Below are 20,844 nucleotides of genomic sequence, written 5' to 3'. Positions count from 1 at the left end.
AAATCAAAAACGTCACTAAAAGTGGAGAAAACATACATGATTCCCATCACCAGTAAAGTCTTCATTTTGTTACCCTGTAAAGAGCTCACAGATGTCAAAAAGAGAATGCCAACAATTTAATTAATAATGAGCAATGAATAGGAACAAATAATGCCCAGGGAAGAAATTCAAATAGATCTTAAGTACTTTAAATAATGCTAAACTTCACTTACAGTAAAATAAATGTACATTAAAAATTATAGTAGGAGGCCACTTTTTATCTTAGTTCAAAAGCAATTCAAGCAACGAAATAAAAGAATGAATATACGGAAACCCTACACAAACATTAGCTATTATTACAATCTTTCAAATAATTTTATAACTTTTATTCAAATCAAAAATTATAACACAATACAAAAACTCCAGTCTCAAGACATTCATTCGTTTCCACAATCCACGGAATCACAGTAGAAACATTAATTTTGGTGTTAGGATCAAAAGTATGCCCAATTTAATCTTCTACATTATTCTTGCCATTGAAGGTGTAGCCAGAACACCACACTTAAGGACAATTCTACTTCTTGTCAAAATGGGTATTGGACATTTTGATAACATCTGAACTTCTTATGTGGGCCTTTTTTTTTTTCTAGAAAATCAAATAAAATTTGGAAAGACTGATAAGAGCTCTGGTCTTAGATCCCTCTAGTTCAATAGCTAGAATAAGAAACTCAGTTGGACTCACAGGTGCAATAAGGAAATCTATCCCAAAGACTTATCAGGATCAAGGAAAACTTCGGGGGAGAAAAGGGGCTTTGGATTAGATTTGAGCTTTAGAAGTTAGATCCCCCTTTTTTCTTCCTATAAGTTCATTGTGGAGAAAAAGTAAATGATTTCTATTAAAAGGTGTCAACAGAGCCTGACACTGGAGAATATATTTCTCCCAATGAAAGCAGACTCAAAATAGGTAGATGAATTGCCTCTGTAACTAACTAACAAGATAAAAATACAAAATGATGTCACTACAGTAGTCATGAGAATTAGAATATCTTCTATGGCACGATTAGAATGACCACACACACACACACACACACACACACAATAATATGGAGGTTCGAAAGTCAACAAATTCTCAGCCCAAGAATCTCAAAGAAAATGGGTTTCTTTACTTTATTTTTTTTTAAAAAGGACAGTAGATTTTCTTTGATGAGTAAGACTGCTTTGCACAGTGAGTGCATTTAGCAGTTCTAGATGTGAGTCTTAGGCGCGAATTTAAAAACATTCTTTAAATGACAAGTACTTAAAGTATAATGTATCAGAAGAGAAAAAAACAGCCTATAAACTAGAAAGGGTGAGAAACTTTAAAGAAGAAATCCTTTTCTGCAGGAGTTAGAAACTAGAAATGGTACCACAGATTGCCCCAGTCTGTTTATACTTATTATTTAAAAAGCCACATTTCAAAAGCAGTGGGGTATAGTAGCAAAATCACAGGCTATAGTAGCAAAATCACAGGCTAGTGTGATTACACAGAAAAATCCTGAGCTGCGTCCTGTCCTCTGTAACAGAAAAGCCTGCCTCCTCACTGGGTTGGGTTGTGTAGGAGCAGATAAAGGACCAGCGTGCACCCAGACAGACCCCGAATGGGAGTCACTATTATCATTAGAGTTTTAGAAAAAGAAATTAGTGCTTCCACCACGTGAAATCGAGGGGCTGGAAGCCAGTCTAGAATTAGATTTCAAAACTAAATTTAATCACATAATACTGCATAAAAGGAACACCAGTGACCAGTGAAGACAACTGATATACAAACCTGAGGAAATCTGAGATTCTTTCACTCAGGGAAACATTTATTGTGTCAAAGCTCTGTTCCAAGCATCTGTCTATGCGAGGGAGATACAAATGAATGATGGCGCGGTCAGGGCTTGAAGGAGTTGACAGCTGAGGGCTTGAAATCTGAAAGCAGATCATTACAGCCCACCAGGCAGCAGAGAGGAAATGTCACCTGCCTCGACTTGGAGCCTCCCAGGAAGACTGTAGATAGAAGGTACCCTTCAGGATGGGAGCCTTGCAGGGACCCAGAGGCACGAGTGCGCAAGGGATTTGGGGGGCATCTGCAGCCTCCAAGGCAGTGGCTAGAAAAGGTGCTGCCAAACCATCCTGAGGGTTCAGATGACACTAAGGACTCTGGATAGTCTCCAAGAGGTGGCAGGAAACGCATGGGTGGTTACATGATTAAACGGTCATTCGGCTTTTAACGAAAATCACTCTGGGGCAATGCAGACTGGAGGGGGAGCGAGTGGGCTGGGACAGGGCTTCTGGCTGGAGGAGTCTAGAGAGAGTAAGGTTGCAATTGTGTCATAAGAAACAGGATCCAAACCAAAGCAGAAGCATGGAAGAGGGAGATGAGGAGTCAAATGAGGGCATTTCTAAGTGAAATCTCAAAGACTTGATAACCAATTAGTTGGATGGGCTAGATTTCCAGCCTGAAGAAATGGGTGGGTGGGGATGCCAATTTCAAGGTCAGAGAATAAATGTGTATCATGGGCTAGAAAAGATTATTAGTTCCTTTGAGGACATGAGAATTTTGAAGGCCTTAAGGGAGATGAGAGCTGTATTAAGAGCTAAAAAGGAAAGCAAAATATATCTTCCAGGGAATTTATAAGCTAAGAACTATAGCTGACTGTTTAAATTACTGAGTAAACTCTTCATGACTCCAGTTGGTAAATATGAATTATACCACAGGTAAAGCTGAAGTCTCTTCTTTTTTGTTTGCAGGCTCTGCTAAATCAAAATGGATTTAAAAACTTGGTGTTTAGACTTTATCAGCAAATATGCATTGCCTGGGTGAAGCCACTATCTCTGCAGAAGTTGCAATTCTGTTTGCAGCAGTCTCCTTTGACTGTTGGCGTTTCTCCAGGTGCTTCTCGGGGCCAGAAGTCTAGCACACCCTCAATTCTTTTTCCTCTCTACAGGCGTAATCCTACAGGACAACACTGGGGTGAGCATCCCTGGAGGAGCAGGGTGCTCAGCTCGGTGGTCAGAAATCCATCTTTCCCTTTCCTTATGGAAAGTTAGCTCCCGGGGCAAAGCAGACATCCGTAAGCAAATGAAGAACACACAGTTCCACTGCATAATAAGGGACCCTTGTTCAAGTGTCAAGGCTTTACAGGAAGAAGCGGCATCTTAGGTTTCAAGGCTGCCATTTCTCCTGTATTATGCATCAGCCTGTGGAATGTGGGACGGTTGAGTTTTTACACCAGGCACACGCAGCAACCTACTTCTCTCACCAAGACACAGAGCCACCGCCTCTCATGGCTTATTATGACAAAGCAGGCTGGCTTTAAAGACCTTCCGTGTCTGGCCTAATTGACTTTCCATTGTGTTCCTGCCTCTACCTTGCCCCTTTCACATCCTCTAAGCTACTTGTTATCCTCCCTGAAGCTCCCCCACCCCCATTTTAGCCTCAAGTGACACACAAACTGGCAAAATAAATGGAATACTACTTTTTGCCCTTGTCATATATGACCCCATCATTCCCACCCAGAAGTCATTTATTATAGGAAGACTTCCCAGTTCATTCCCCCACAGAAATTATTCCTCCCTCATCCAAATGTGCACAGTCCTTTGCCTAGACCTCCTGAATACTTTTATCCCTTTCCAACCTATATTATGGTAATTGGTGCACACATTTATTGTCCTCTTAGAGAGACAAGACTGATTTATCCAAAAGATCCTAGAATAATGGCTTCGTATATAGTCAGCGTCAATTAAATATCATTGAAAAAAATGTTTGATTGGTTGAATAAAGTAAAGACTTCCTCAGAGAGACTGGGCCCTCCCAGAAGAATGCTGAGTCTGGTCTCCAGGTAATGCAAAATGCCAGAGCCTATAGAAAATATATTGTGAGTATAACTTCCATTCTTAACATGTGAGCCATCCATTTTACTCTCTGTAATGACACCAAAAAAAAATTATCTGGTATTTTTTTTCTTTTTTTCAAATTGAAGTATAGTTGATTTACAATGCTGTTAGTTTCTGGTGATTCAGTTTATATATATATAATATTATATATATGTATGTATTATTATTTTTCATTATAGGTTATTACAAGTTACTGAATAGAGTTCTCTGTGATACAGTAGGACCTTGTTGCTTGTCTATTTTATATATACCAGTTTGTATCAGCTAATCTCAAACTCCTAATTTATCCCTATGCACCCTCTTTCCCCTTTGATAACCATAAATTTATCTGGTACTTTTAAAGACCATATAATAAAACTTTTCTTATTATTTGTATATCTCACTCATCCAGAGAAGTGCATTTCTGGTAAATACAGAGATCTAATTCTTGTAAAGCAAACACGTAGGTTACTGCAAGGAAGTTCTGAGAACCCATGTGAAAGGTCCTTTGCAGGGTAAAGAATTCACCTCTAAAGTCAAAAGAATGAAAACAAGTAATCTCCTCCTTCCTCATCCCTCCTCCTGATTCTCTCCTCTCTCTCCCTCACTCTTTCTTCCTTTCTATTTTTTAGTGAACTTGGAATAAAGTTTAAAGAAAGCACATTATTCAATTTAACACAGTCAGCTCAAGACAAGAGTGCACAGTGGGGAATTTCTTAAATCTGAAACATGGTTAGAGGCATAAGAAAGAGATGGAAAAGATGCTGTTTCAAAAGAGCCCACATAACTGCCCAGTAACAGGTGATACTGCAAAACGTACTTAGGTTACAAGGGCTTGTCTTGGGTCTGCTGTAAACGCCACATTCATGGACTGGCTCTCCCTGCAGTGCAGATTAAGACTCCTGTACACAGAGCAACAGACCCCATGTCACCCTCCTTATCTGGAAAGAAGGACCACGCATACAGAATCACAGAGAGTGAGCTCCATAAATCTGCTTCGTAGAAGAACAAACGTCAGGCTCTGCATGAGCACAGCAATGAGACAGCCCCTGGAGCACACAGAATTCTAAGCAGGCTCTCAAGATTCCCAGCTCCTCGTAAACACATCCCATCTAACCCCTTTCCCTTACGTTTGGACAGGACAGTCGATTTGGGGAGGGATTTTGCACACGTAATTAAGATCCATAATCAGTTGACTTTGAGATGATCCTGGATGGGGCCTGACTGAGCTCCTAAAAGAAAGACACTCCTGCTGCTCTTGAAGAATGAGGCTGTCCTGCTGTGAGAGGGCCTGGAGAAGAAGCCATGTGTCAAGGAGCCGGAAGGAAGCCTTCAGTTCTGGAGAAAAGTCCCAGGCTGACAGCCAGCAAGGAAACAGGGGCTTCAGTCCTGAAACCTCAAGGAACTAAGTTCTGCCAACAACCACGTGAACTTAGAGGACAGCCTCGAGCCTGAGCTGACAACTTGGTTGCAGCCTTGTGGTCTTTGGAGACCCTGAGCAGGGGACCCAGCTAGTCCTTGCCTGGATGTCTGGCCATCAGAAAATGTGACAGGGTAAGTCACTGTATGTGTGGTAATTTACCACACAGAAATAGAAAGCTAACACAGAAACTCTCTCTCTAAACATGAAAAAGGGGAGTAAGAGAGACTACTAGTGGCATGTAAAAAATAAAGATAGAGTCATTATAAACTTCTCTTCGTAGGGAGACATCTACAGAGTGCTGGGTATTTCCTTGAATGTTTCCATGTAACAGCCTTTTACAGACAGACCCAGACATAATGAAGCTCGTTCTTTTCTATTGGCTAATGCCCTTGATGATATTTCCAAGCTATGACTGCTGCGACCAGCCAAGACTGAGGATTGACTGCTCCACCTCACTGTGCCCCCTTCCCACAGCACTGGGTACACAACCCCTCTCTCTGTGCTTCTAATGTTAAGAGACCGAAGCAAAACAGAGGAAAGAAAAACCACTGTTAATTTCCTTTGTGAAGGAAGCATTTCAATTTAACAAATTTCCTTGGACCATTTTGAACAGGCTATACAGGAGTGCATAAAACATATGCAAATATGAGTGAAATTCTAAACCACCATTACTTTTGAACACTTTGACTGGATTCTCCTTGATAGAGTCTACTGGGCTACAAACTTCCTTGAGAGCTTAGATCTTGTCTCACTAACCCCAAAGGGAAAGAAGTGTTCTGGCCAAATTTTGATGCAATTGGAAAATGTAGGCTAATGCACCATTCTGTTTGCAAATGGACAGTTCCCTTTGAAAGTTTTATATCCTCAAAAAGATGTGTTTTTCTCAAATTGTACCCTGTGGCAAGTATTTTTAAAAATATGTACTTTATGTACTTATGTTCTCTGTTATTTTTCTTTCCCTTTGTCCAGATTAATATTCATGTACTCAAAGCAAAAGCCTACTTAGAAAAGTTTTTTAAAGTACATTAGATGTGTGAAAAAGAGGAACTATGGTAGGAGTAAACTATATGCAGGTCATAATGTTAAGACTCTGTGTGTGTGTGTGTGTGTGTGCGCTTAAGTGTGTCAAGTAAGAAGCATGGTGTGTAATGAGTCAAAGAAATTTGTTGGAGTTACTTTTTCTCCCTAAATGGGGTACACTTCCTCAATATTGCAAGGTTCGTAGTTTTTCGAAGTCTCATTTACATTTAATTAAATGCGCAAACCAGGAGACCACATTTCAAGACTAAATATATTTTAGGGTCATTTTATAGAAAAAAGATTAATATGTTTCAATTGTTTTAAAAAATTATATTGTATACGAGAAAAAAACAGTTTCAATTAATGGTCCACTATTGTCTTTCAATCCTGACAATGAGCTCACTTCTTAAATATTAAAAAGAAAAAAAATCCTATTATGTAAAACAATAAAGTGTCACTAGGTGGTGAAATATATTACTAACTTCTTTTATGTTGCCCTGTGATACTACCTCAACTGATAAATTAGTAAGATTATATTATAGGCTTTTATTGGTACATATTTGCTTTTCCCTGGGAGAAATCTGAGATGATATTTTAAGATTTATTATTTTCCATTACAGTATTAAATCAATAAAGCTAATAATAATACTGCATGATGGTTAAGTTAGCAAGGTGGTTTGTTAGGGTACTGCTTGCTTGCTTATTTTTTCAACAGAATTTTCCAAAATAAAACAAAACAAAAAAACTTACAGGACTATAAAATATACCTAACAAATAAGGCAGAGTTAAAACTTGCAAATAGTTTTATCTTGCACAAGAAAATAAATGACTATTATAAAAAGAAATCAAGAGACAGAAGGATGATCATGGGAAAAGAGCTTCAGGGACAATAATCATACCTATGAAAATTGTGTGAACACAGAAAAGACAGAATAAGTTAAACTAAATATTTAGTAGGGAAAATGGTATGCCATGATGCTAGATACAGTAAAATTTGTGGTTAAAATTCACTTAAAGTTATTTCTTTAAGTTTCAGATTATTCAAGGCATCCTGAAATTCAAATGAAAAGCAAATGAGAAAATACAATCCTCTTTCCTTGAGTGGGGCTTGTTGGGACAAGGGGTCTTCATTAAATGTCGTAGACAAAATTTTGCCAAAATAAACCTTTACATTACTCATTATTTTGAAACCTACTTCACTGATTTTCAGATTGATTTCATCCAAAGTGGTTCCCTCCAGGAATCCCACAGACCCTTGGAGCATAGACCAAGCATGCTCTCCAACAGCTTTACTTTTGCAATTATTCTAAATGCTGGTTATGTGATGATGGTCTTCCCAAATAAGGATTTAAAATGTCTAACCTTCTATTGGATTCACAAGCATCTGTAGTTAAAATACAACAAGAGCTATTCCCTAGTCTACCCATCTTTCTCTATGTGCCCTCTGATAATCAAATGTTGCAGTGAAAGAGGCAGAGGTACCCTCACGCAAATGATCTAAAGCCTCTCTCATTAGCAAATGATAATCTAAAAACATCCCTGCAGTACTTCCCAGGGCTACGCTGGGATGATTCACTACATGGTGCTCTCCATTCAACTTTAAATGACAATGAGATAAGTAACTACCACTTACTGATTAGCTCATTTTCAGTAGATGCATTTGTGATTAATGTTGAAAGTCTTCCGGGCTTAAATTTGCAACTTTAAGAACAAGCAACTCCAAGAAATGGATTGATTCCTAAGGTAATAAATAGTAGTACCCACACTGGTGCATGAGGTCAGTGGTGGTGATTTTGTGTAGTGGCCGGGTGGTGGGTGTGACGACATTGGCAGGGATCTGAAGTCCTAAGATGGTATTTTCTCTTATTATTATCTAAGGAAGACAGATAAATAATCACATTGCACTTCACTTCCACTGTCTGACACATCAAGAACATAAATGGGGAGGGAAAGGCTAAAGATAAAGATAAAAACACCGAGAAGAATATTCACACCAACGACCCTGACGGCTGTAGGCTGGAATGTCAAAAATAACAACTGCACGAAAATCAAGTAAATATTTCATTTTTCCCTCCTATAAACTTTTCCAACTATTTGTGAAGCACAGAAGTAGGGGATTTACTTCCCACCCACAAGAGGGCTGTGTATCCAGACTACTGGAGTGGACATAAGAGTCAGATGTGTTCTCCCACATTAGCTCCAAGAAATATGCCATCATCGTTAGAAACAATGATACCTGAATCACTGAGCAAGCCTTCGGCACAAATGAGTTTCTGTGAGTCTTGTGTAATAGGCAGAAAAAGGAAAGACGGCAGGCAGAAGCAACATACTAGGAGGAAGGTGTGGATAGTCATTGTGAAACCGATTGATAGCTTTTGCTGAGGGTGAATATACAGACTCCTAATTACAGGGGGAGCCTCTTGAGATCAACTGGCTCAAACAGAGGGGAGTCTGAGAAGCTCGGGATGGAACGTGGACCTGACCGTGGTCCTGAAAGAGAACAACTTGCAGATGTTCCCCAACAGTCTCCAAGAATCCACACGCCACATCTTTGTTTTTTAACGGTAGCTTAATCCAGCTACACGTCCAATAATACTCGCCTTCAAAAGATATGTTGAAACTTTCTCTTATGATCAGATCAGCCTTTATACTACTCAGCCTCTCCTGGAGTGTTAAGATAATTCAGGATTGAGGAACGCTATTCCACCTTAGAAGCAGCAGTCAGGATTCTGCCAAGCTCACAGCGCTTAGAATTCTACAGAAAGGTTACACTTAGCAATCTTGATTCTGGTTTGCATTTCTTAAACTCAGGGGATCATGCCCCTCCAAAAGACCTCACGGAATTAAGCTCCGGGTACGAAGAACATTTCAAACTCTCCCTAGAAACTGAGGGAGCCTTGAAACTCTAGAAGGATACACTGGCAGTTCACCAATATGGACAATTCCCGCTTTCACCTCATAAGATTAATAAAAACCAATTCCTTAAAGAGGTACCAAAATATAGGTCCCACAGTGAACACTGGCGTCGGCCTTTCTTCAGGCTCTTTTCTAAACCTTACAAACCCAAGAAGTCAAGGGGGGCCAACTACACAAAGTGTCAATACAATGCCGAACCACGCGAGGAAAAGAAAATTCTCTGCACAAAAGACACCTTGGCACGAACATCAGGAAATACACTCCACTGCTGCAAAAAGGAGGGTGGCAACGAAAGTAATTTACACGAGAAAAATCGTTCTCAAAAAAAGACAAAAAATAAAAACCCACGCCACTCATCTAAGTGCAAGACTTACGTGTTCCGTCAAAACGGGTGGCGATGGTGTCGAGGAAGGTGTTCTGGGGCGCCAGTAATCCTTTCATAACCGGCATTTTTCCAGCGTGGTGTGAAATTCTCCATCAAAGTTTGTCCGGGAGGATGGTTCGAGAGGAAAAGTGCCGAGAAGGGAGAAGGGGAGCGTGATGACGGCAGGGGAGGGGGCCCGGCGCGCCGAAGGGGCCGCTGGAGGGAAGGGGGAGGATGGAAGGAGCGAGGGAGCGGGTTCCAGCCGCCGCGGCTCCGGCAGGAGCAGCCCCGAGAGCGCTCTCGGAGCCCGCCCCGCACCTCCAGGCTCTGCGCGGCGCAGGCTCCCTCTCCCGCGCCCGCCACCTCCGCCAGCTCCGAGAACCCCCGCCGGCCCTTCGCGGGCGGCACAGCCCGCCAGGCGCCGCCTCGCCCCCCACCCCGCCCGCTCGGGAAGAGCCCGCGGGGGCCCGGGGCGCCGCGCCCTGACCTCAGGCGCTGGGGGTCACGGAGGGCGGCCCACGAGGCTGGGTGGGGCTCGGAGGCGCGGAGCCTCGTGGTCTCCTGGGGCGCCTGGAAACACGAGCGAGCGCGACTCCCCCCCCCCCCAGGAGCCGGGGAACAAAGACCCCTTTGTTCCCGCTCTGTCCCTCTCCCGGGGAGACCAGAGTCCCGTGGGTGTGGTATTGGAGAAGGGGAGGAGACAGGTCGGGCAGGTACCCGGCGGCTCTAGAACTTGGGAGGGGGGAACGTCCCCCGGTGCTGTCCAAGGGAGCCAGGCGCCCCCGGGGGAGGTGGCCCCTTTCCGGTGCACCTGCCGCGGCGAGGGCCCGCCACCCGAGCAGGGCAGTCTGGAGTTGGTTCCGCGACCCCCTCCCCAGTCACCCGGGTCTTTCAACCTTGTTACTGATGCCAAGCCCCAAGGTTTGCCCACCTCCTTTTCCTGGGCTCCGAATGTGGTGTTTCAACTCCTCTCTCTAAATAACCATTTGTCTCCCCCATCCAGTCTAAAGAAAATAATAGTAGCTTTTTATAGGGACAATGGATGGTTTCCCATTTTGGGGTGAAATGTGAAATAAAATTTTTCCAGAAAAGTTTGCGGTTGCTATTGATTTGCAATACACAATGTAAGTAACACGGGTCAGGTTGCCTAGTGAAAATCGGTGCAGCATAATTTAACCTCATCTGCCCCTCTCCTCCCTCCCAGACCGGCATCTCCAGGTAGAAAGGCCGGCCGAGTCCCCGGAACAGCCACTGTCTGGGAAAACGAAAGTGGTCTGTCCCGGTCCCGTCCCTCTGGCTCGCGAGGGGACTCCCTGGGGACCTACATCCTGACCGGGAAAGCCTCGCCAAGCCCGGGGCGCAGCGCTGCTGGGAGCGGAGGACCCCCGGAGCCGGAGTGTACAGAAAACCAGGAAGGGAGGAAGATGTGGAAGGAAAGTTGAGAGCCCAGGGGTAGAAAGACAAACGTCAGCCCAGCTGCCGGAGCACCCGGAAGGAGAGGAGGCGGGAAGCGAACAGGTGAGTGAGCCACGGCGAGGGGCACGGGGTCCGCGCCACCTGGAGCTTGGGCGCGGCGGGAGGCGGGAGCGCCCGCTCCCCACTATGCGTGTAGCGGGTGGGGCAGCGGGTTCCTTGTTTGGATTCTCCCGGCTGGTGGGGCGTTGAGGGGACCCTGAGGGTTTCGTCACGGCTGCTCAGGGCTCCCAGAGGGCGGGGGTTTGAGGGGGAGGGGCGCATCCCCCTCTCCCCGCCCCCGGTCCCCCGTCCTAGTGATGCACTTCCTGCGGCCGAGGATTCCCTTTGTGTTGAAATTCAAGAAGATCCGGCCTCCGCGCGCGGCTAGCGGGGCGGGGGCGCGCCCAGCAGGGGAGGGGATTCCTGAGTGGGCGGCGCGGGGCGGCAGTACCAGGGCCAGGCCCTTGGCCTGGGGTCCCCTTCCTCGCTGCGCTCAGCGCCTGGCCCCAGGGCCGCCTCTGTCCTCTCCCCAGTCCTTCTATCGCCAGCTGGCTGCGCTTGGCGAAAACCGAGCTCACTTGGGTGGTGTCCCCCAAGCGGCGCGCCGAGCCAACTGCGGGTGGCTCCGTAGGTCTTCTCTCCGGCAGAGCGTGGGGAAGAGAAAGACCAGGGTGTCCCTGCCATTTGGGCGGTGCATCAGGTCCTAGAAAACCCAGACTGCTGCAGTCAATGTAAAAGCCAAAACAAAACAAACAAACAAAAGCAAAAACAAAAAAAGCCTCCTTTTAAGTTGCTCAAAGTTCATCATGAAATATATAAAGTGTAAACCACGATTCGGGTTCATAAAATTTGCACTGTGTGTGTATGTATAAACTGATTCCTTGTGGGCTTGATCTGTATTGCCAAATGCTTGAAATCACTTGCAAGACAAAAGCAACAAGCGGGGCTTGAAAATGGCAATCCTCCAAAAGCTTTGGTTTAATGGCAAAAGGAACCCAGCGTTATCACTCGCTGTCTTAGTCTCCCCTCCACCACCTACTCTATGTCAGAGATGACAGAAGCTCTGCCCTGAATGTGCATTCCAGCCCCGGATCCTATTGATCTGTAGTTGGTGGATCACACCACCTCATACATGCTTTCCCTACCTAGAAGAAATTTTTCTTAATGAAGATTCCAGCCATCAGCACTCTGGTCTTTGAGTCCCCTGCCCTCGCCAAGCTCATGATTTAGTCAAGGCCCTAATGTTCTTCCTAAGTGTTTGTGATGTGGTGGGGCTATACTGCGACATTGAGCCTGACCTTGATGAGATTTAAGCATACTTCAGCATCCTTTGGCACTTTGAAATCAAAGAGGCTCAAGAAAGAGGCTCACTGAGAACTGGGAATTTCTGTATTACCTAACCCAACTCTCATTTCATTTCCTTAAGGGAAAAGTTCCCACTGTCCCCACTGATCGTCAAAAAGAACTCCAACCCATTTCCCTGAATACCCTTCCATCCTGTAGCAATGTGACCTTTCCCTAAGACCTCAATAAGACAACACCACGAGGACACGGGATCACCACACAATACACTACACCCAAGGCCCATTTGATGAGACTCATATTCAGAGAAAAGGAGATCATTTCTTTGATTCTGAAATGTAAGAGAAGGCACAAAAATGTTAAACTCACACCAAGGTCCTCTACATTCAGCACTACAGAAGGACTTTCTAGGTAAAAATCAACCTAGGCAAATTTCACCAATTTACCATGTAACAAACCACCCTAAAACCCACAACAGTAATATTTTATTTTGCTCATAGATCTGCCAATACGGCTCACTGGCATGGGCGGCAATTTGGTGCTGGCTGTTGGCTGCGGGCTTGTCCGGCTTTGGGGCTTTGGGGCTTCAGTTCTTCATGCGACTCTCTCCATCGACTACTGGGGCTTCCTTACAGCATGGTGGCTGGGTTTCAAGAATGTGTATCCCAAGAGATGGGAATTAGGAGCTACCAGTTTCTTTTTTTTCCTTTAACTTTTAAATTTTTTTAAATTGAAGTATAGTCAGTTTACAATGTTGTGTTAATTTCTCATGTACAGCATAGTGATTCATATATACATATATACGTGTGTGTGTGTGTGTGTGTGTATTTCCTTCTCATATTCTTTTTCCTTATAGATTACTACAAGATATTGAATATAGTTCCCTGGCTATGCAGTAGAAACGTGTTGCTTATCTATTTTATATATAGTAATTAATATCTGCTTGAAATCTAAAAAAAGACACAAATGGACTTATTTATCAACTAGAAACAGGCTCACAGGAGCTACCAGTTTCTTAAGGCCTGGTCTAGAAACTGACAGAACACCACCGGTTCAGAGCCTGTATTCAGTGAGAGAGAGCATAAGTCCGTGTGTTAAAATCTCCATCAATTTCTTAACATTTCAAGTTTCAAAGGAGGTTGCCTTATAATAGCATTCCCAAATTTGATTTTAAAAAATCTGTTTTCACCTCTTCTACGTATTTCCATAAGAGTTTAGAATTTATGGGTACACGATCTGGTCTCAAGTCAGTAAATCTTTACAGGGAAACTGTTAAGACACAAGTGAGAAATATACATGAAAATCACTTGAGAACTAAAGCCACGTATAAATGGAAATTGTCATTATTTGCTTTACTGTTGATTCTTCCCTGTTGGGGGAGGTCATGGAGAGGGCTTGACCCGAGCTGACCTGCAAGCAGACCTGGGTGATCAGAGGCTCCTCATCCCTACTTCCCTCCCTCAACACACACGCACGCACGCACGCACGCGCGCACGGACACAGCTGGAGCCAGTTTTCAAGGACTCAGAATTGCTTGCTAGAGCTCTCTGTGTTGAGACCATTGGGACTGAACCCCGTTAAGTGTACTCATTTGTGTAAACATTTAGGGTTCTGGCAGGTGAATGTGAATTTCTACGCATCCTGCAGTCGCTCAAGGTAAGCCCCCTATATAAGCTCTCTTGTTTATTACACCTGCCACCCACCCATCTGGAGGGGGTCTGGTCTCTCCTTGCCCTCCGAATATAAGGGCCAGTTGCCGACTTCACTCCGGGAGCGCCTGAGGTTGTGAGCCAACGTCTCCCCTATACCTTATGCTATCTTTTCAGTCTGGATGAGAGTGAGAAGGGCTTTAGAAACCCCCATATCTGTTTCATGGTTTTAGGTTTTCTTCCTGTCTGTTGTCTAACTACAACATTGATTCAATACCAAGGAGCAAACAAATGCTTCCTATGTGTTCATGCCTTTGGCTGTAGGCTTTGAAGATATTTTTAAACGTTTTCTGTCAACAAGAACTTTAGCCCTCAGGAAAAATAACTTTTAATTTACAGCCTGGTGTAAAAGAGCAGCTACTCGGAAATGTCTAGATTTGTCTCTACCACTTACCTGCTGTGTAGCATTGATGTGACCTTGGGCAAGTCACTGAACCTTCGTGAGATTCCATTTCCTCCCCTGTAAAACAGGGGTGATACTTTCTCTGGCTACTTCACTGAGTAGAAGAAAATATTTGTGAAAAATCTTTGAAACCTGTAATGCAGCATATGATATAAAAGATTATATAATCAGCAATTTCTCTCTCTTTTTTGGTATTCTGACACACTGAATTCAAAGTTCTTTATGCACAATAAATATTGTTGACTGCTACAATATGTGGTCTTATTAACTCAGGACACAACCATGTATTAGTAGCCTGTCACCACCTATGACTTCTGAGCATTTACTTCTAAGTATAAATGGCTTTAGAAGCTCAGAAGGAAAATCAGTGCTTTCGAATTGTCCTTTCTGTTGTCCAATCAAACTGGATTCTGAAACATGGACATTTTCAATTCATGTATCCCTGATTTTTTTTTCTGCATTTGACTCTCTGTAAGTTTCTAAGATAGCAAAGTTTCTTACCGTGGACAAAGAGACCCTTACTGATTAAATATTCAGTTTACTTCAAAATATCCTCTTCCTTCAGCCATTCTTCATATTCTAGTGTTCTCCGAGATTCCATAAACTGGGCCACTGCACTTCTACGTCTCGATTATTGTCATATCTTAAATATCTCCTGTATGAGAACAATTTCCATCATTTTATCTGAAGCCCAGGCCTCTCCTCTGAGCTTCTGACTGACAGTATCCAACTGTGGGCTCTACATCACCCCTTGAATATTCTTCCACATGAGGTTTCATACTTACCATCAAGTAATGTATATGAGAATCCAGGGAGTCATCCTTCTTAGATCTTACTCCCAATGTTCATCCGATCCTTGAGTCCTTATTTTATCTCCTAACAAGATTCTGAGTCCCTAATTCCTCCAACCAATTGGTGTCCTAGTTTGAGCCTTAACCATGCCTTGTCTGAACCCCTGCAGTGCTTTCCCGACCTCAAGTTTTTTCTTCCTGAAGCCATTCTCCACCCTGCAGCTGGCATGATCTCATTAGACGGGAAATGTGAGCTTGACTCTCCTCACGCTGCCAATGGGGCAAAGTCAAAGGTCTATGTTTGAGCTCAGCTCATCTCTCAAAACACACTTCTCATCTTCAAATTTTATGCTCAAGGAAGTTTCCAGAATAGAGTGTGCCCTTCTAGAGACCATGTCTTTGAGCGTAGCATCCTCACCTCCTGGGAAGCACATCCCAAACTCCTGGAGCACGACCACTACCCACATACCCACTTTCTACCCCAGTTTAACTTGGACGCCCCATCAAAAGGGAGCCATGTTGCTCTCCTAACAGTTGTGTATCAGTGGTTGAAGATGATCTGACCTAGTTTTACCTGTGTGGTTCTGGGTAACTTACTTATCTTTTCTGAGTCTCACAGGAATGATAATAACATACATTTCATAGGGCAACTGTGAGGGATAAATAAGATGACATAAAAAAGTGATCATGACACCCTCTACTACTTGTTCCCCATTGCATTCCCCGTGAATGACATGGTCTGTGGGACACTGCACACACAGATACGTTTGTTGAAAGGATAAAGGTTAGTTATCATAATTATTACCTCAATCACTTCACCAGTACATGGCTTGATATTTATTGAGCTCCCTCTTACACCATACATGGAGCTTTGCAAGGTTTGTTATCTTCAGATTGTCTTACCCCATCGTTTATTTAATGGCACACATAACATATTTTTAAATGTTTAATAAATTAATAAATGAGTGGATGACTGAAATTATTCTATAGCAGGCCCCCCTCTGCACTAAGTGTCAACGCTGACTTCATGGCTCTTTCATTACCATTGCCTTCGCTTTCCAATCTTGTGCCCTTTCCCCAGCCAACTGGTGTCCTGAGTGTAAGTGTGTGTGCATGGATGCGGGTGATCACTTTTGATTTGTTGATTTATAAATCACACAAATTTGAACCTAAAAGAATATCCTGAGTGCTTTCCCCAGTATTGCTGGAGTGATCATTTACAGTGTAAAAAAATGAAGGGTAGGATTGGTCGAGGATCCAAACTTCTCTGTTCAAATTATTGAACAGGTTTTTTTTATAAACATGTCTGTTCCTTAAGTCACAGACATTTCAAGCTATGGGATATTTCGTAAATCTATTACCAGTCACTACAAATTCAGGGCAAGCTCCCATGACCCTGTCCTGCCTTAGGGCCTCCGTTTCCCTATGACATACGTATTTAAAAAAAATAGAGCGTTCCATTGGCTGGATGCCTGTTAAACTAAAGGGACTATGCATATTCTCAGATGGGTGGATATCTGTGAAATATGAAGTGATGTAATTCCTGTTTAATAAAATAAACTTATTCGTAAAGTAGTATCTTCCTACTTCTTAAACTATTTCAAGGCAGTTGACAGTTAAAACACATAGGAGGTTTTTCATATAAACTAGTATGAATGGTGAGATAAGAACAGTTTTTATTTCTTTATAGTCTGACATGTTTTCCAGATTTTCCAAAATAAATATTAATTTATAATAAAGTCCAAAGTACACTGAAAAAAAAAACAGGAGCAATCAGAAATTATATAAAGGAAGGGGCAGTTTATTAGGCAAGGAATGTGGTGTTCTCGTCTGAGCATTAAATTAAGCCCTGACTTAAGTAGAGGCCAAACCATGGCCTGGTGACCATAAGCATCAAGCATTTGGGTGAGATCAAACTCTTCATTGGAATTAAACTACAAGAAAAACTGTCACTTGGTTTTACTGAAATAGCAAAATATTGAGCATCAAAAACCCAAGTTTCACTCCAAGCTTATTTCCATCGAATGTGTGACTTTGAACGAATCATTTACTATCTCTGGGACTCTCAAAGAGAGAGAGAAAGAAGCAAGAGTAGCTTCAGCTCTCCGTGTTCAGGCAGACAATGTCAAAATAACATTAGGAGGCATCTCTCTACACTTGAAAGTTGAACCCCAGCAACAATCCTTGCTGCCCCTGTGAACCTGAAAGTAAAACTGTATCGTTTCGCTCACATACAGATAAAGACAATTCAGAGTCTAGCCTAGTGCATTAAAGATAAAAAGAGTGACTCTTCCATCCCCCTTCTCTTCCCTAGATTCTATCCTGATTTCCATTTTTAGACTTTCACACAAGAAAAAAAATATATGTATATATATTTATATGTATATATATATATATATAAAGTCGGTCTTTTTCAAGTCTCCTGCTGCTCCTTTGTATGTTTTTAAACCCAATGTTTTAGCAGAGGATGAGAATAGATGCTTGGTGCTGATGTAAATGGCAATGCCGTCATCACTCAGCTAACGGAAAACAGAAATAAAAGGGGAGGGAGGGGTTGAGCAGTTCTAAGTGCCGATGAAGCAGACGTTTAAAAATTATAAGTTCCTGGTGGTCAGACACCATGCTGTTCATTTCTTTTTTAATCTCATGGTGCTGGCTCAGTATCTCTCTTTTCTGAATTGTAGTAGCACTATTCAAATTCTTTATTTGGTAATGTCTCATAAAATATTGAGACAGGTCTTCTTTTGATGTCTTGATTTCTTTTCTTTAACGTTTAGTTTTATTACCTTTTAAAGTCTGCATGCTTTGGGTCTTCCACTAAATCAGAGATGTCTTAGAGGTCTGCGTTGTATTTTAGATGCTTTGTATCTTGCATGGTCCCTAGCTTGAATTTTTGATTTCTGTAGGTTTTCAACAGAGACTCATGTCCTCTGAATAGAGACGATTATTTACTCAATGTGGATTGATTTAAGGAACTGAACTATGGCTGCCATGTTGCCAACCTCATTCTCCAACTTCATTAGAAACCCTTGAACTGCAGATGCTCCGCAGGTGCATTTTTATTACTTTCCCAACATCTATTTTCTCTTCTTTCTTTCTGTAACCTAGCTCTCATCTTCCTCCAGAATCAGCTGAAAAATTCACTTTCACCAGAAGATTTCCAACATTAATTCTTTCTCACGTTGGCCATCACTTTAACTTTCAAGATTCAGTTTTCTTCTTTTGCTGCTGCCCAGTTTGAAAATGTTTGTCCTGTGATTCTACTCTACACATTTGGCTCCTAAATAGACTGTACGGAACAATGTTGAGTAATTTCTTTCTTTCTTCTTGTCGAATGTGCACTGACTGGCACATGGTGGTAGCTCAGTAAATGCTGGTTCCTTCCCTTTATAGCAGCCTCAAGATTGCAAGCAGTCAAAACATATTTTAAAATCACATACCTGAAGCTATTTCTGGTGGCGAGCTTAGCACTTAGGGACATGGCGTTCATTAATTCAAAATGGAGCACAGAAAGGTGACAAAAAATTCAGTACATTTCTGTATCCTAGGATAGAAAAACTGGAGAAGATGGTAGAGATCGGGCAATCACTCTAGCTGAGGAGAGCGGTACACTAAGAAAGGCTCCAACGTTTCCAAGGTCAGACAGCCCATTCAGGAGAGGACACTTAAATCTAAATGGTCTCAGCAGAGAGCCTTTGTGACTCTTCCTTGGTACCTCTGCTTTTTCCTGGATCAATATTTTCTCAGACTCTTAAGGTAGTTGCCTTTATGCTCCATCCCTAACGGGTGGCTGTGGAGATGAACCTCCTCCTTCCCTTTGGAGTTGGAAGTCTTCTGATAAAATATTCATGGCATTCATCTTTTTGTAGATCACCTTTAAAGCTTCTTGGAGCCTATGTACATCTGATGACTCATGGTGTGTGGTAAAAGTTATTTCTAAAACCACAGGATAAACAAGGCACTTCTTCCAGAAACTGTTTTCATCTCAAAGTGCAACTATAGGTTTCTTTTTTGATAAAGGGAGTTTTAAAACATTCCAAAGTTGTGGCTGCTACATCAGATTATCCTCCTGGGAATAGGCACTGATGCTGTCTTGAAGTTAGCAGAACTCAAGAAGAAAAATCGACGTAGAGACTGTACCAAAACCAGTGAATCGCAACACAGCCACCATGTCAGTTCATAAAACTGTCTTTAATTATTGTATAACTTGTAGTTCAACCTTGACTTTCTGTCAGTCTTATACTTTGGGTTGCCTACTGTTTTAGCAAAGCACTGAGCGCAGTGCAGAGCTGGTGCCTAATAAATGTGGAATACATATTAAGGATGACAAATAGTTACTGAGACTGTTTGTAGAGGTGGAGGATGTGCAGTTTCTGCCTCAGGAAATCTGAAGACCCAGATATGCCACACTAGGTATCACAGGAGTTGAGATGGTGCAGCGCTTTGAGGGTATTTTAAATTCTTATAATTATTAGGAAAAAACACAACATTCCAGGCTGCTTTAAGGAATGATTTCATTTTAAGTTGCTGATATGAAAGAAAATAGATGGAAAGTTCCATAAAACCTGTTATGCATATGAATTTTAATAAGAACAAGATTTAGAAGCTCAATAAATTTTGCATGCCCATGAATTGATCATTTTGCTACACAATGACCTGATCCTATATGCTGTCTTAATTATTCTGAGAGACACACATCTAAAAAACTCTCCTTATTACATTAAAGAAAAACAATCATGTTTAAATTTTAATTAAAAGGAAAAAATGAAAAACTTTAAAAAATGAAGTGTCTGGAATAATGAAGTTATTAGAATTTAAAATCTGTACACTGTAGCTTTCATATTTTTAACCAAAAAAAAAAAATGTCGACACTTCCACATTGTAAAAGAAAAGCTATGGAAAGACTGTTTTCCAAAAACAAACACTATCAGTGTTTTACAGAGTATAATTGGTTGTTCACTTTTCATTCCCTTCTTTTAGCTGATACTGTCATGTGACCATCACAATGTTTTGCGGGGGAGAAGAAGTGGGAAGTTACATCTAGAGAAACAAAGTATAAAAAAAAAAATCACTGGAAATGCTAAGATACATTTGAATGGGTTAAAACTTCAATGGCTTATTCTTGTTAAAAATGCAGACCGGTATCACAGCCACAAAATGGTTAGTCACAAAATGATTCAAAACAGAAGTCATTCACAAGGCGGCTCAGGGACCGTGGAGGTTGTGACTGCCCTGCTGGAGAGTGAGGGAGTGAATGAATGAATGAAGTCAAGTGCCCGCCGATCAAGGGGCAGGGGCTTGACTCTGTGTGCTGTTTCTGAACAGTGGGGTGCACAAGTGTCGACTGATTTGAATTTTTGAAAGGAAGAACATTTTTATGGATCAACAAGCCCACGCTGTGGCTCCCTCATATCAACTTCAAATTTCAACAGATACTTCCCTAAATAGCATTTTTTAAGCTTACTCATTCTTCATTGCCAAAGGCAACAAAACAGGAACATCTAGCTGTTTTAATTGCTTTTAAATGCTTATGTAAGCACATGTGGCAGAATTTGGGGGAGTAGCTAACATTACCTCTATTGCCT

General features: G+C 42.2%; 1 protein-coding gene across 1 annotated transcript in view; it reads right to left on the bottom strand.

Annotated features, from left to right (window-relative positions):
* The window catches only part of KCNH8 (potassium voltage-gated channel subfamily H member 8), a 353,661-nt gene extending 343,734 nt beyond the window's left edge, over positions 1–9,927 (bottom strand). The window contains exon 1 of the mRNA XM_072946938.1: positions 9,610–9,927. Within this exon, the coding sequence (XP_072803039.1) occupies positions 9,610–9,685 (76 nt within the window). The 5' untranslated portion in view covers positions 9,686–9,927. The remainder of the gene's footprint in view (positions 1–9,609) is intronic.
* Between the last annotated feature and the right edge of the window lie 10,917 nt (positions 9,928–20,844).

Source organism: Vicugna pacos, chromosome 1, assembly GCF_048564905.1.
Source record: "Vicugna pacos chromosome 1, VicPac4, whole genome shotgun sequence".
NCBI lineage: Eukaryota > Metazoa > Chordata > Mammalia > Artiodactyla > Camelidae > Vicugna > Vicugna pacos.
Note: the sequence above shows the minus strand (reverse complement) of the source record. Positions and strands in the feature narration are given on the sequence as shown.